The sequence below is a fragment of the Hipposideros armiger genome, unplaced genomic scaffold, assembly GCF_001890085.2.
Source record: "Hipposideros armiger isolate ML-2016 unplaced genomic scaffold, ASM189008v1 scaffold_38, whole genome shotgun sequence".
Taxonomy (NCBI): domain Eukaryota; kingdom Metazoa; phylum Chordata; class Mammalia; order Chiroptera; family Hipposideridae; genus Hipposideros; species Hipposideros armiger.
In genome coordinates, this window is record NW_017731388.1 from 3380424 (window position 1) to 3395386 (window position 14963).

Genomic DNA, 14963 nt, shown 5'->3' on the forward strand with positions numbered 1-14963 from the left:
CCCCCTCCCCCCGCGCACCCCCACCCTGGGTGACTGGCTGAGCCGGTCTCCTCTGGGTTTCTCTAGTAGTTTCCGTGCAGCTGACGCATGCTTGCGCGCACAGCTGAGCCGGGCGCGTCCTACGCAGCAGCCGCGAGCCGGGCAGCCGGTGCCAGACGGTTCCCAGCGGGGGGCAGGGGCGGGGCACCGCAGGAGCCAGGGACTCCAGGCAGAGGAGGTGTGGACAGGGTGCCCCATCAGCCTGGGGGCCCTGGGCCGGGCTTCGGAATTAGGGGGCTGCGCTAGGGCTCCCCGGGCCTGGGAACCGAGATAGCCGGTGGCCCCGGCCTGCGGAGGCTGATAAGGCTGCCCGAGCGAGCCTAGTCACCGCCGCAAGCAGAGCCCAGTGGGCTCCGTTTCCCCCTGAGAACGCCTCCCGCCACCCCGGGGGCTCCAGCCCCAGGGAGGGGCGCTTGGGTCTTTCTGCCTGACTCGTCCTTCTCTCCTGCACCCCCAAGGAGGCCTGCCTGACTGTTGACGAGTTGCCATGGCATCCTACTACGACATCCTAGACGTGCCGCGAAGTGCGTCGGCTGACGACATCAAGAAGGCGTAAGTGCCTCCGCTGCGCATCGCAAAGCCTCTCACCTCTTCCCCACCTCTCCCCCCACTCCCCCCTCGCACCACTGTGGGGCCCCTCAGAGGCAGTGCTGAGGGAACCAGGTCCTTGACACCTGTAGGGAGACCCCTGGATGAGTAAGAGAAAGTCCATAGCCTGAGGTTCTAACGGGAGCTGCACTCTGTCCTTCTTCAGTAAACCCTCCCTTCCCCTCCCCTCTACTTCTTTCCCCCCCCAGCCCCTAGGATGCTGTGCAAAAATGCCCAGGCAATATGACCAGAAAGGACCAGTGGCCCTGTACCATTCATGGCCACATGTACCCCCGACTTTTGTAACCCTAGCACGAGAGATCCCGAGGGAGGGGTTAGAGCTGGGGCCTTCTCATCCTTACATTATCATCTGCAAATACTAGTTAGCCCTAGCACTGGCTGCAGAGGGGAGATAGGGATTCCATTAAAACATAACAGAGGCAGCCCCAGCAGCTGGGGTGCTTTGGGCTCTGAGTGGTGAAAGGACAGTGGTCGGCTGATGGGAAAATGGGTCATTCTGTTCCCTAGTGGGAAGTACCTGCATTTGTCCTGACCCTCCCCTCTGAACCCACTTCCTGCAGGTATCGACGTAAGGCTCTACAGTGGCACCCAGACAAGAATCCGGATAATAAAGAGTTTGCTGAGAGGAAGTTCAAGGAGGTGGCAGAGGCATATGAAGTGCTTTCCGACAGTAAGGGCCAGGGTCAGGGCAAGACATCATCCATCACCCCCCCACTTCATGCCCCACTGCATTCCTTCCCAAAGCTATGCTGCCACCACCCCAGCCTCTTCCATGCTTTTTCCAACCTGGCATTTAAGTGCCCCCCTCACACAGGGACTCTGGGACCTTTTTCCTCTTTTTCACTTCTTTTTTCCTCTTTTGCACCTACTGTGTGCCAAGCACCTTTTTATTCTTACCCTAATCCCCTGTGCTCAGTGTCTGCTCCCCAGGATCTGGTAGTTGCAGCATGGGTCCTGACAAAGAAAGACGCAGGGCAGGTAACCAATGTGTGCCAAGCCTCCTCTGTGCCAGGTGTTGGTGGCTATAATCTCCATGAGTCTTCACAGCCATCCTGCGAGGCAGGATTTATCACCCCCATTTTACTGGCAAGGAAACTGAGGCTGGGAGAGGTGAAGTAACTTGCTCAAGGTCACACAGACCTGGACTATGAATCCAGATCTTTTATTCATTCAAAAAATATTCATTGAATGCGTATGTTGCTGGGCTGTTGTTTGCTACTGGGGAACAATGGAGTGAAAAATAGGCATTGTCCCTCTCCTGATGGGTTTATCACATCTGGTCAGGGAAGATGGACATTAACCAAGTTAATACGTAGACAAGAGTATTCCAAAGGAAAGTAGCAGGGGTATGTGATAAGGAATAATGGGCACCGATTTTTATTAAGGTGGTCCCAGAAGGCTTCTCTGAGGAGGTGACATTTAGGCTAAGCCCTGATCAATAATAACACATTAATAATTGGCTAACATTTATGGAACACTTACTCTGTCAGGTGCTGGGCTATGCCATTTATGTGACTTCTCTCATTTCATCCTTGCAACAACCCTATGAGATAGGTGCTGTTATCATGTCCGTTTTACAGATGAGAAGGAGCCACTGTGTGAAGGGCTGAGCTGCTGCTAAAACCTATAGCCTGTGTCCCCTGAGCACCCTGCTGCCCCCCAAGTGTCAATCTCTGGGCATGCCTCTGAGGGTCTTAGCCCAGAAGGGGAGGCTGGCATCCCAGAGGGAGGGAGAAATGATCCAGTCTCTCTTTCCAGAGCATAAGCGAGAGGTCTACGACCGCTATGGCCGGGAAGGGCTAACTGGAGCAGGTAGGTGGGGCCTTGGGGCCTAGGGATAGAAGTGGGTCAGGGAAGAGAGAGGACGGGCAGATTCTTACAACGGTGCTCTCTCGGGGCTCCTCGCCATGTCTTAGGCGGGGTCCCCTACCTTTGGCAAGATGCATGCCCTAAGCCCCCTCCTCATCCTGCCTGTCCTCCAGGAACTGGCCCAACTCGGGCAGAAACTGGCAGTGGTGGGCCTGGCTTCACCTTCACCTTCCGCAGCCCTGAGGAGGTCTTCCGGGAGTTCTTTGGGAGCGGAGACCCTTTTTCGGAGCTCTTTGGTGAGTCGGCTCAGGAGGCCTCTGACTAGCTTGATTTCCCCTTCCAGGCCTGCCCTCCGTTAGCTCAGGCGGGAGGCTGAAAGGGGAGCAGAAGGCCACAGGCTGAAGATTTTGTGGGGGTGAATCCAGTGTGAGCTGGGACAGAACCTACCCACATGACCCTGTAGTGACACTTCAGAGACTTGCCTTATGAAACGATCACAACAATAACACATTGTTAGACCTCAACAATGACAGCCATGAAAGCAAGACTCAAAGCATCATGTGACAATACTAATGCCATTACAAACAACAACAGATACCATTTTTTGGAGTGATTAATATGAACCCTGTGAGGTAGATAATTTTATCCCCATTTGCAGATGAAAAAACTGAGGCACATTCAAATAACTTGCTTAGGGTCACAAAGCAGATGGCAGAGCCAGACTTGGAGCCATGTCTGCCTGACATCACATCATACTGATCTTATACTGAAGGAGCTGTCTTCCCTCCCTCTTTGCTTTCCCCCTTCCTTTACTCTTTATTGTGGACAGAATTTACTAATGAATTTTTTTATATATTAAAAAGGAATTTAATTTGTATGTAAGTCCAAGCAGAAAAGAAAAAAAGTTGCTTAGCAGTTTATATTTAGCCTTAAAAGCAGGATTCGCACATTTCTTGGGGGAAATCTCTTCATCAGATGATGGTTAATCTGCTTGTTTGTTGCAGATGACCTGGGTCCCTTCTCAGAGCTCCAGAACCGAGGATCCCGACACTTGGGCCCCTTGTTCACCTTCTCTTCCTCCTTCCCTGGGCACTCTGGTAAGTGCTGTCCCTTCCCATTTTGCAAGCTCTGAGTCCTGGAACCGCAGCTCATGGCTTTTCCAAGCCTCCTTTCTGGTGCATCTGGATTCCTGCCTCCGGGCAGCTCTGCGGGGCGAGCCCATTGTGACTGCAGCCTGCTGCATACAGCGCCCGTCTGACAACCTCTCCTCCTCCTCCTCTATCCCAATGCCAGATTTCTCCTCCTCATCTTTCTCCTTCAGTCCTGGGGCCGGTGCTTTTCGCTCTGTTTCTACATCTACCACCTTTGTCCAAGGACGCCGCATCACAACACGCAGGTGAGGGCTCCTCTGGGACCATGCTGGGTGGAGGGGAGCTGCATACAACTAGAAAGTCAGCTCCTTGAGGTCAGAGCCCAGATGGTCCTGTTCACTGTGGCATCCCAGAGCCTGGACAAGTGCCTGTAGGACTCAGACATGCCCCCCGAATGACCTGTGCTGTCTCCCACAGAATCACGGAGAACGGGCAGGAACGGGTGGAAGTGGAGGAGGATGGGCAGCTGAAGTCAGTCACAATCAATGGTGAGGAGTGGCTCTGCCACCCAGTCCCTGGCAGGAAGCTGTAGCCCCAGGCCCCAAAGCCCCTTCCCCAAACTGCTCCTGTCTAAACTCCCCTGGGGCAGGGAGGGAATGGCAGCCACTGGCCAGACTGGCAGGGTCCAAGATGGTGATCATGGGGAAGGGGGCCAGGACAGGGAATCGAGGAGAGGGCTGGCTCATCACCATCATCGTTAGTGGAGTGCCTGGAGTTTGCAGAGCACTTTACTATTTTTAAAGCACTTGCACACATACCATACCCCCTGTATTATTCAAACAGCCAGGGGGAAAGCATGGCAGTTGGTGTTCACCCCATTCTTCATTTGAGGTAGCTGCATCTCAGCACAGTTAAATGGCCCTAATCCCAAGTACCCCCAGGCCCAAGGCTCTGTCCCACTTAGTAAGTGGGAAAGCTAGGAATGAAACTCAGGACACAGGATTCCTGGAGTTGAACTCTTCCCACAACACCTCTCTGTACGGGGTAGTCACCATGGCTACCCTTTCATTGCCTGCTGACTCTGGGAACACTATGCTGTCTTATTTAATCATTGGGACAATTGAACAATGTAGACACTCCCATCATTTCCATTTTATAGATGCAGAAAGGGAGGCTCAGGGAGGTTGAAAAACTTGCACAAGGAGATAGTTTGTACCTGCTGAGCTGAATACCTGCTGGTGCTCATAACCGCGATACTATGTGTCAAAATACTAGGGACTACGAGTGGTCATAGTTGTTGCTGCACGAGGCAGCCTGGCAGGATTTCCCTGGCCTGGGCCAGAAGGCCTCATGGTGGCCTTGACTCCTGCAGGTGTCCCAGATGACCTGGCGCTGGGCTTGGAGCTGAGCCGTCGCGAGCAGCAACACTCTGTCACCTCCAGATCCGGGGGCTCGCAGGTGCGACAGACCCCTGCCTCACGCCCCTCTGACAGCGACCTCTCTGAGGATGATGAAGACCTGCAGCTCGCCATGGCCTACAGCCTGTCAGAGATGGAGGCAGCTGGGAAAAATCCAGCAGGTGGGCGGGAGGTGCAGAGACGACGACGGCAGGGGCCCCCCAAGGCCCAGTACCAAGATCTGGCCATGCGGGGGACCCAAGAGGGTGCAAGGGGTGACACAGCCAAACCCAGCCCAGCCCTGGAGGAGAAGGCCTCTCGCTGCCTCATCCTCTGATCACCAGGCCCAACCCATCCCAATTCGGGTTGACTGGGGTCCTGCTCGCTGTCAGGAGAGCAGAGAGGTGTGGCCCCTTGAACTCCATGCTTCCCCTGCAGGTGTCCCCCCAGGTTCCCTGCACTCCAATGTGGACTCAGGCTTTGCTCTGCTGAGCTGATAGGTCCCTGGTGAAGCCCAGGGCGGGGGACTCAGGGCAGTGGGAGGTCCTGAGGAGCCAGGATGCACTTCTAATTAGGGGCATTAGTGGTTTGGGGAGGTACTTTTGTGCCCAGGTTGTCTGCCACCTATGTTGCTGATGATGTCAAGGAAGGAGGACTTGGCCTGGGGTTCTCTGAGCCTGAGTTGGCAGCTACACTGGGGAGTCTCCGACTCTCCTTGTCCAGCTGCGGACACCCCCCACCCTGGTTTCTGTGCAGTGTTGAGCTCTGACTGTCTCTGTTGCTTCTCTTCTGGTGCCGCTGCTTCTTCCTCACTCTCTCCTCTCTGCAATTCCCCACGGGCCTCATCGCTTGCTTTCACTGCCGTCTGGCTAGGACTCCCTTCTTCCTTCCCTGAGAAGGCCTCAGTGTGTCGAGGAAGATGCTGTGGCCAGTAGGGCCATAAGGTCTTCCGGGGAGGCTAGCTGGGTGGGGCGGGAGCCTCTCGGCCATCCAGATTCGGAACCGGAGCCCACTCCTCCTCCCTTCCTCCTGCTGCCTCAGCCTGCCCCAGGCCTCGGGACTAGGCAGAGGTGAGGCCTGCCAACCCTGGAGAGGTGGGATAGGGCCAGGGTGCCCCAGGAGGGAGGTTTAGGAGGGGACTGTGCCCCATCCTACTTCACCATGCATCAGGGCTCAGGGAGAGGCCACAGGGCTAGCCCAGGTTTGCATGCTTGGCACAGTCCTCCACGGCTTGCTGCTGACCCTCTCTCCTGTCACCCACCCCCGCTCTCTCCCCAGATGTGTTCTGAGCTGGATGTCCGGGATCCAGAGCCGCTGCACAGTTTCAACAGGACAGCGCCCTCCCCTGTGCACAGGGAGGGGACCCTCCATTCCTCTCCCTCACCCGTGCAGAGCTAGAGTTGGGCCTGGGTGGTGGGAGGCGTTGGTAGTCTTAGCCTATAAACTCTTCCCTGGGTGTTTGATGTTCTCTTGTGGACTACATGTCCCAGAATGCAATGCACCCTCCTTCAATTTCTGATTGACCGTGCTTGAGGGAAGCAGTGCATGGTTATAGAGCCGTGCATATTGGGACATGTAGTTCCAACCCAGGTTGGCCTGTCACTGGCTGTGACATGGGGAGATGTTATCATTTGATCTGTCCCTGGCGGAGGGTGGGGGGAGGGGGGAGGTGAGAATGTGGATGAAGGGGTAATGTTCTGAGCTTCCATTCCCCTGACACCTCTTGTTAGCACCAGGGTTAGAGTGTACAAATCAAAGTCCTGTGGCATCTGGGAGAGGCTCTTTTCCTATTGGCGGTACTGGGGTCTGAGGAACAAGTCTGGGCGGGATCACTAAACAGGGTGTGACCCCAGAACGCTGATGGGCTTAAACCAGCATAGAGCTTGAATTGAAGGGCCCTCTCTCGTGTGTGTGTGTGTGTGTGTGTGTGTGTGTGTGTGTGTGTGTGTGTGTGTGTGTGTGTGTGTGTGTGTGTGTGTGTGTGTGTGTCCGTCCGTCCGTCCCTGTGTCCGTCCAGGATTGGCATGTGATGGGTGCTCTGGGCATGTTGCTGCTTGTATGGCTTCTTTGGCCTCTGACCCTGCTGCCCATTCTGTCTCCAGTCCCACAGCTGAGCTGCCTCTCCTCCTCCCTGCCTGGGGAGCCCAGTGGCCAGGGAGGGGAGTGGTGGAGTCAGGGTGTTACCAGACCCTGTGACACTGTGTCTCAGAGACCTATCAAAGCCAGCTGGGCTGAGCTCAGACCAGAGGGAAACACTGGAATTCAATAAAGCTGAGTTTCAAGAGCTTGGTGGTGTGCTATGTCCCAGTGTTCTTCATTTCCAGGGAGGCCCGGGGGACCTAAGGGACCAGTAGGTGACACACCTCCCTTTATTGCCCAAACATCAAGAGGTTGCAAGCCTTCCCAGCTGACAGCAGATGTCCCCACTTTGATCAGGCCACCCTCCCCAAGTATGCTGTGGAATACCGAGAATTGCTAAACATTCTGCCCTCATCTCCTGGGGCCCCACAAATGGCTTTCCCTAGGCAGCTGTGTTCCTCTATGCAGGGACCCACCACCACCCAATACTCTAGAGCACAACTAGGACCAGACTAAGGTATGACTTGACTGAAAGTATGGCGACAACAGAAAGCAGGGAACACATCAAAACCTGTAAAAATGTACTCCCGAGGTCTGTAGACTGAGCCCCTCCACAGGTTTACTTAGCCTAGAGCCAGTAGTGAGTCTCAGAGGCCCACCTCCCCCACATGGAATGGCACAAGTCCACTCCACGCAGGGGTCCAGCCCACAACAATCCAGACACCTGTAGAGATGCCCTTCCAGCCATGGGACAAGCATCCCATTGCCAAGCAGGGAAGTGTGGCTCCCCACCAATTCTCTTATTCCAGGGTAAGCACTTGGCTTCATCTTCAATAGCCAAAGGGGCTATAGTACATTTTTCTCAAAGCAAGGAAGCAGCCTGCCCTGAAAGGATTTCAAGCCCCTATTGAGAGAGAGAGAGAGAGAGAGAGGGAGAGAGACACGCTGGAAGTTTGTAAATGGCTGTTGTGCTGATTTCTAGCCTTTGAGATGCCATACCGGAGTTGTAGGCACCTCAGCCGAGACCAGGTGAGGCGTAGAAGGGCCGGTAATCTGCTTGCTGGTTCCTTCTCTCCCTGCACAAAGCAGATAGTACTTGCCCTGTTTTCCATGTGAGGGCACTGAGCCTTGGCAAGGTTAAGTGGCCCTACCTTCCAAGTAGCACCAAGCTCAAGACTTCCTGTCCATCACCATTGTCCAAGGATGCCTCATGACAAGCAAGTGAGGGCTCTTGTGGGACCATACAGGGTGGAGGGTTCTGGGAGCCACGGGATGGGGGAGGGAGAAAGTGCCCCTTGTCCCCAGGTGAATGCCTGTTGTGACATCTCACAGGCCTCGTCTACCAGTCACTATCAGAGTTTAGAACCTCATTCACGCCTAACCTCAATCTACGAACTTTATTCCTGAGGCCCAAGCAGCTATCCTAGAACTGAGAGGAGAGGTGCAGCATGCCCGGTTGGAATCCTGACTCCACCGCCTCCAAGCTGTGTTGCCTCAGGCAAGTTCTGGGCTGAAGTCTCTGTTTATAAAATGGGGCTAATAATTGGTAGTGCTGTCGTAAATAATAAACAAGCGAATGCATGTAGGCACCTTGGAGACTGCCCAACATGCAGGAAGCACAGCACAGAAAAACTATGACTTCGTTGTTAGCGTCCATCCAAACCCTGGAGAGCCTGACCCTCCGGCCTGGCTCTCCTGTCACACTCTGCATTTCCCGAGAAACTGGCTGTAGACTGAGGCTGGGGCAGGAGTCTGGAAGCAGAGCAGACAGAAGTGTGTAGGAGTCCAGGTTGCAGCTGCACACACGACACTAACTTTATTCACACTGATACAAAAGTAGATTTTTCTAGAAATGTTCTGTGCCAGAGGGAGAGAGTTAGTTGAGTGGCACGTGGTGGGAGAGCGGGGGTGGGGTGGGGAGAGGAGCTCTGAGGGAGAGGGTAGGAAGGGTGGGAGCCAGAGCGTGGGTCGGGGAGGCAGGACAGGGCAGCAGGAGCTGGGTCTTGGAAAGCAGGGGGAGCTGAGTGTGGCAGCCCCTCCACCGTGTCCTGTCCACAGAGACAGGAGCATCCAGAATAGCGAGAGGTAGGGGCCAGGGAACTCCAGCAGGAGAAGGAACTGGGTGGAATGACTGCCCATGACGTTCCTCCTGCAGGCTGGCTGCCAGCTCCCCCATGAGACGCCCCCGACTCTGGCATGCGTGAGGCTGGTCAGGCCTGCCTCTTCCCACTCCCCACCCCCGACCTTCCTTACACACTCCTCTTGGAAGGGCTGAGCATGCCCAGAAGGGGCCAAGATGCAGGTGGGGGACTGAAGAGTGGATACACAGATAGATGCTCACACAGGCAAGAAAGAGGGCACGGAGGCTGGCTGCCCATCAAGGGGGCTCACTGGGGCAAGGCCTTGAGGATGGCATTCACTTCCTCCGCCACAGCTGTCAAGGCAAATTCAAACTGGTCCTGGGAAGGGGGGTGAGAAGACTGTCATGGGTAGGCCTGGCCTCTGCTCTGGGCCCGGTAGGACCCTTGGGGAAGGGAGCTGGGGAGGTCACTTAGGGAGGCAAAAGTCCTTATGGGGGAGGTACAGAGGCAGGCGGGAGAGGCAGGCTGCTGCTGGCTTCCCTGGGCAAGGGTGGCATCAAGGCTTGGGACAGGGAGGAACAGTCACCTTAGAGCGGACAAGGCCCGGCCGCTGGTCACGGACATGCTCCAGGGTGGCGGCAATGTCAATCTCCTTCACTCCTGGGGGCGGGAGGCACAGGGCTGCTCAGTGGGTGTCCAGAGGAGCATAGGACCCAGAAAGTCTGGGCCGTCCTGGGGTGGGAAGCTTGGAGGATTGGGCAAAGCCTGGGGCTGGGCTTTGGGCACTGGGGGAAGGTCCTCACCTTTTGCCATACGGTTCAGTACCATGTCGATGAGAATATAGGTGCCAGTCCGCCCTGCACCATCGCTGAAACAGGAGATGGTGACAGGCTCAGCTCAGCTCAGCTCAGGATGCAGCAGAAAGGGGGAGGGGTGAAGGAGACATGGAGGCTTGGGATGGGGAAGACAGTGGTGGAGCCACTAGGGTTGGCTTGAGAAGGATGTGAGTGAGCTGAGGATGAGGGAGTGGTCATAGCACCTGGGTCCCAGGAAGTAGGCCTTGAGTTGGAAGCCTGGGACCCATGGGGTGTCACTTGGGCAGTGGGCCAATGAGAAAGGAGAGCCCTGGCTCAGCCCTGGGGTGGAGGCAGCAGAAGGAAATGGGATTGGGTTTCCAGCCTCTGGCCTGGCTTTTCGTTCAACAAATTTTTTGTGTGTAAATGGTCAGATGATAAACACCTTCAACTTTGTGAGCCACATACAGTTTCTGTTGCACATTCTTCTTTTTTTTTCTTCCCTTTAACCATTTAAAAATGTGAACACCATTCTTGGTTCATGGGCCATTAAAAATACATGGTATGCTGAATTTGGCCCATAGATTGCAGACTGCAGGCATCAACGGGACAGGCAGGCAGTGCATGGCAGCAGGACCAGGGGGGCGGGAATCCGGAATGCCCCACCTCAGGGCCCTCCGGCCTGTGCCACCCCCGAAACCCTCCCATCCCCAACCCCCATCCCACAGCCCCTCTCCACGCACCTGCAGTGCACAATGATCGGACAGGAGCGGCCCCGGTAGCACTTGTTCACTTTCCTGCAACAAGAGATGGGTACGAGGGCACCAGGTGAGGGAAAGGAGAATCGAAACACACACCTGGGGGCCTCTCTTTCTTCCTTTTCTCCTCACATGCCCAGGATGGAGGAAGAAAAAGGGCTGGAGAGAGGAGTCAGGGCTGAAGACAAAGATAAAGACACGATGGTGGGTAGCACTGGGCTTGCCTTGTCACTTATAAGCTCTGTGCCCAAACTATGCACCTGGAACAACTGATTTATCCTCTTTGTGCCTCGGTTTTCTTACCTGTAGAAAGGGTATGATAATCACAGTAACCTTCTCCTTAGGGTTCTTACCATGATTACATGAGATAATCCATGTAAAGAACTAAGTGCAAGGTCTGGCACACAGTAGATGCTCAATAAACGGCAGCTACTATTAATAATACATAATAATATTAACAGCCACCTATGCCAGAAGTCTGAGGACAACAGGCTTTCTGCTGATTTCCAGGGTGTCAATCATGCCACATCCTCGTTCTGATCCTCTGCCCTCCTCCCCACTCAGGCTCCCTTTGGTCCTCCTCAGCTGTGAGGTTAGGTAGACCTGGGCACACGTTCCTTTGGCCAGGGGAGGACAATCCCTCAACTCTGAACATTGTGCTTCTGCCTGTCCTCCTAGATCAGCCTCATCTCAGCACAAATGCTGAGTTTGTGGTTGGATCATATTCAGACTTGGGGTCCACTTGGACCTCAGACTCTTTTCTGCTGCACTGACTACAGCTCAGCAAGGAGCAGGGGATTTCTCCCTCCCTCGGTGGCCCAGTCTAACTTGCCCTTGTCCCTTATAACCTTCTTGCTTTGAGAGTCACCTGCACACTCCTGATGCCTCCAATGAGCTAGGACTAGGGAGAAACTTCTTAGGGGTTAGCAGACTGTTTCAGGGGCAGCTTCCTGGCTCCACCAGGCTTGTAGGGATCAGGTGACTTTGAGTGGTTTTACAGGAGTCCACTTGGTTTTCTAGCACATCGGCTTGTACGTCAGAGGGCTGGAGTTGAACAGAAGTTGCAACAGTGACTTCCAGTCATTTAATAATAATGATAATAAATAGAATCTAGAATTAATTGAGCCTTGCTGTGTGGCAGACACTTAAACTAGATTTTATAGACTATATCCTATTGACTTTTGCAACAACCCCCTAAAGTATGGGTCCTCATCCTCATTTCACAGGTAAGGAAACAGAGGGAGGTAAAAAAATTTGCTCTGGGTCACTTTCTAGGCCTTTAAAAAATTATTTTGGGCTGGCCGAGTGGCACAATGGTTAAGAACTGGCTTGGGATGCCAGAGGGCCCGGGTTCGGATCCCACATATGAGGGCCAGTGACACTGCCCTCTACAGCTAAGATGCTGAACAACAGCTCAACCTGGAGCTGGGATGCCATGAGTCGCCGGCAATGGCGTAGGCTGCAGCCCCTGTGGCAGTGGGTTGCCATGGGCTACCGTGTGTAGCCGGCAGCCAGGGTGAGCGGTTAGCAGCTGCAGTGAGCGGCCGTCCAGAGGCCTGCGACTGATCTGCCTCGCCCGGGAAGAGGCACCGCCCAGGAAGAGCGCAATGATGGTGCCAACTTGGGCCAGTGAAGCGACGTCCTCCACAACTAGACTGAAGAACAAAACGACAGCAACTTGTCTGTTCCCCTTCCCCCAATTCCCCAGCACTGTTCCCATCCCCCCAATTCCCCAATAAAAATCTTAAAAAAAAATTATTTTGCCTTCTCTCTGTTGGACCGTCACCAAACTATATTTATTAAGCAGCAATGAATTTGTGCTGGGTATCTAATGCCAACTGAGTTTACATAATTCTAGCCTAAAGCAAAAGAACATAACCTTTTCGCTTATCTGTGCAGCCTTAAAAGGGGTCCATGTTCTACAAGAATTTTTAAACTGTGGAAAACAGGAAATAGCTCTGATGCCTCTGGCACTGCTTTGAAGAAGCAATGTGCCTCAGGCCCCAGGGGTCCCAGTTAGAAACCATTGTTCTGAGGCTCAAAAACCATTCCCAGGTCCTCACCCCAGCTCTGCTCCTCTGCTCTCTGCCCAGCATCTAGGGACCTCAGGCCAGCCTGGCAAGGCTAAGAGAAGCCGAAAGAGGCTGCAGTGTGAGGGGAGGCCCATCAGTGAGGACAGGCTTCTCAGCCACCTGCCTGTGAAGGGGAAGGCAGAGGATGCTGGAGGCCTGGTCCAGGTGCGGTTTCAGTTTCAGTGTCAGAACAGGATAAGTCCCTCAGCTTCCCGTCCCAGCCCCCACCCTGTTACTGAGTCCCCAAGAATCCAGAGATCCTCCAGCACTCCCTTTGATAGCATTTGTCTCTTTCCTGTGTCCCCCCCCCCAGCCCTCAGCTCCTCCAGCTGTCTTTGGGGTGGTCCCTGGGTCCACATGTCCTGTCTGTCCTGTTCATGCAGCGGCCACACCTGCCAATGGTCACTTTTGTGACTATGCAACTAGAGTGAGAATACTAGCTGCAGATCACAAAAATGACACTGGCAGCTGTGAGAAAGAGAGAGACAGAGGAGGGAGGGGAGAGGGAAGGAGAGAGGGGAAGACAGCGACATGTGTTGGGGGAGATAGAGACAAAGAGGGGCAGAGATGGGAGGGAGATGAAGAAAAAGGGAGGGAAGGGAGAGAACAAGAGAGGGGTGCAGAGAGAGAAATGGGATAAGGGTGAGAGACAGTGATAGAGAGAAGACGAGGGGGAGAGAGAAGATGGTGGGGAGACAGAAGAGGAAAGGGAAGGGAGGGGAAAAAGAAGGAAAGAGAGCGGGGGAGAAATAGAAATGGAGGCAAAGAGACAGAGAGGGACAAAGAGGAGATGGGCAGGAGGGAGTAAGAGACAGCGAGGGTTCCGCAGACGGAACGGTCATGAGGCAGCGGCCAAGGAGAGGGAGAGGAGAAAGCGAAGGAGCCAGAAATACGGTGAGCTCTTCCTGGAGAAGTGGGTAAAACAGAAGGAGCCAGACAGAGAAGCAGGGAGAAAAAGAGGCCCTGAGAGGGAGACAGCAGAGCATCTGCGAAACAGCGAAAAGCAGCCGGACCACAGGGGTGGAGGGATGGGCACAGCAAGACAGAACGTCAGTCCTGGTTTGGGGTGTCTGGAAGGGGGCGGCTGGAGGTCAGAGGCCAGGCTCCGGGTCTGCCTCCCAGGACGTGGGGCCCCAGGAGGAGGGCTGAGGGTCCCCTGCTCTTGTGCTGCTCTCTCCCCGGGCTCTCTGGGCGGCTGGACAGTCGGCGGCCGCAGGCCAGCAGCCCCCAGCTTTTCGGAGGCGCCCAAGACGCTCACCTACGGAAGTCCAGCAGGGGCCGAGTGGAGGCCGGAGTGCCCTCTGCCGGCCAGCTGAGGAAGTGGAACTGCGTGAGGGTGCGCGTCTCCTGGGTTTGCACGTTCTTCAGGTAGAAGCTCCGCACCAGGAAGTCCTCACACCAAATGTGCTCCGACACCAGGTTCACCTGCCGAGCGGTGGGTTCCGGGCCTGAGCACGCCGAGGCCTCGCTAGGTCTGCGTGCTCGCTCCTTGGCCTCTCCGAATCCTCCCAGCTTCCCAGGCCACTTCAAACTCTAAACCCTCCAGGAGGCTTACCCACCCGCCTACCCCAGCTGTCCCAAGCGTCCCCAATAACCCTTTCTTTGTCACTTATCTACTGCTTAGAACAACTGGTGGCTTTTCTACCTAGACATAACTATTGTGAGCTTCTCCGGGCCAGCGTTTTTCCTTCCTCTTCCTCACAGAGTCTAGCAAAGTTTCTGTGCGACACACACATAAACTTTGCTGAAATTCTGTAATACGTTTATTTGATTTTTTTCTTTAAGATGAACAAGACCAATAATAAAAAAAAACTTTTAAAAAGAAGCTGTTGAGTGTTTACCTGGTAATGAATACTCTACTATCCAGTACTCATCTGGTGGTGAGAAGCTGCTGTTGTGCTCTTAATGTCTTTTGTCTTACAGGGGGCTCACCTTCTCCCATTGGTCCAAATCTGTGCCTCCTTCCCCTGCTTTGTTTCAGCCCATTTCCCTCCTATCTGTCCTCTCTCCTAATGAAATAGTGTTTCTGTTTTTCATAAGCAACATATTTCTTCCTTTGCTTTGGCCTCCAGGGAACTCAGACCTAAGTTGGGCTTAACTGAAGTCGGTCTTAATCTTGGTCTTTAGGCATACTTATCTTCCCTGTCTCATACTCTTGGCTCTTAGCTTCTTACTTCAGTTTCGGTGGTTTTATAGTATATATATATATATATATATATATATATATATATATA

The 14963-nt window shown here is 54.2% G+C and overlaps 2 protein-coding genes across 9 annotated transcripts in view; one reads left to right on the forward strand and one right to left on the reverse strand.

Moving 5' to 3' along the window:
• Positions 1–14: 14 nt before the first annotated feature.
• DNAJB2 (DnaJ heat shock protein family (Hsp40) member B2) lies at positions 15–7232 on the forward strand. 4 transcript variants are annotated; one of them, XM_019638156.1, is made up of 10 exons: positions 17–217; positions 498–591; positions 1209–1330; positions 2407–2460; positions 2631–2753; positions 3462–3554; positions 3751–3853; positions 4026–4096; positions 4921–5127; positions 6224–7232. In XM_019638156.1, exons 2-10 carry the CDS (start codon positions 527–529, stop codon positions 6232–6234), a joined length of 849 nt encoding a protein of 282 aa, XP_019493701.1. In that variant the 5' UTR covers positions 17–217; positions 498–526; the 3' UTR covers positions 6235–7232. The 4 variants fall into 4 exon arrangements, with proteins under 4 accessions (XP_019493698.1, XP_019493700.1, XP_019493699.1 ...); XM_019638153.1 differs by lacking the exon at positions 6224–7232 and having other exon boundaries at positions 15–217; positions 4921–5384; XM_019638154.1 differs by lacking the exon at positions 6224–7232 and having other exon boundaries at positions 16–217; positions 1209–1318; positions 4921–5384.
• Positions 7233–8814: 1582 nt separating this feature from the next.
• PTPRN (protein tyrosine phosphatase receptor type N) overlaps positions 8815–14963 on the reverse strand; it is an 18700-nt gene continuing 12551 nt past the window's right edge. For all 5 annotated transcript variants that reach the window (XM_019638360.1, XM_019638359.1, XM_019638363.1 and 2 more), the window contains exons 19-23: positions 13988–14154; positions 10643–10696; positions 9909–9973; positions 9692–9765; positions 8815–9483 (exon numbers count right to left, since the gene is read on the reverse strand). In XM_019638360.1, coding sequence (XP_019493905.1) covers positions 9412–9483; positions 9692–9765; positions 9909–9973; positions 10643–10696; positions 13988–14154 — 432 coding nt within the window. In that variant the 3' untranslated portion in view covers positions 8815–9411. The remainder of the gene's footprint in view (positions 9484–9691; positions 9766–9908; positions 9974–10642; positions 10697–13987; positions 14155–14963) is intronic.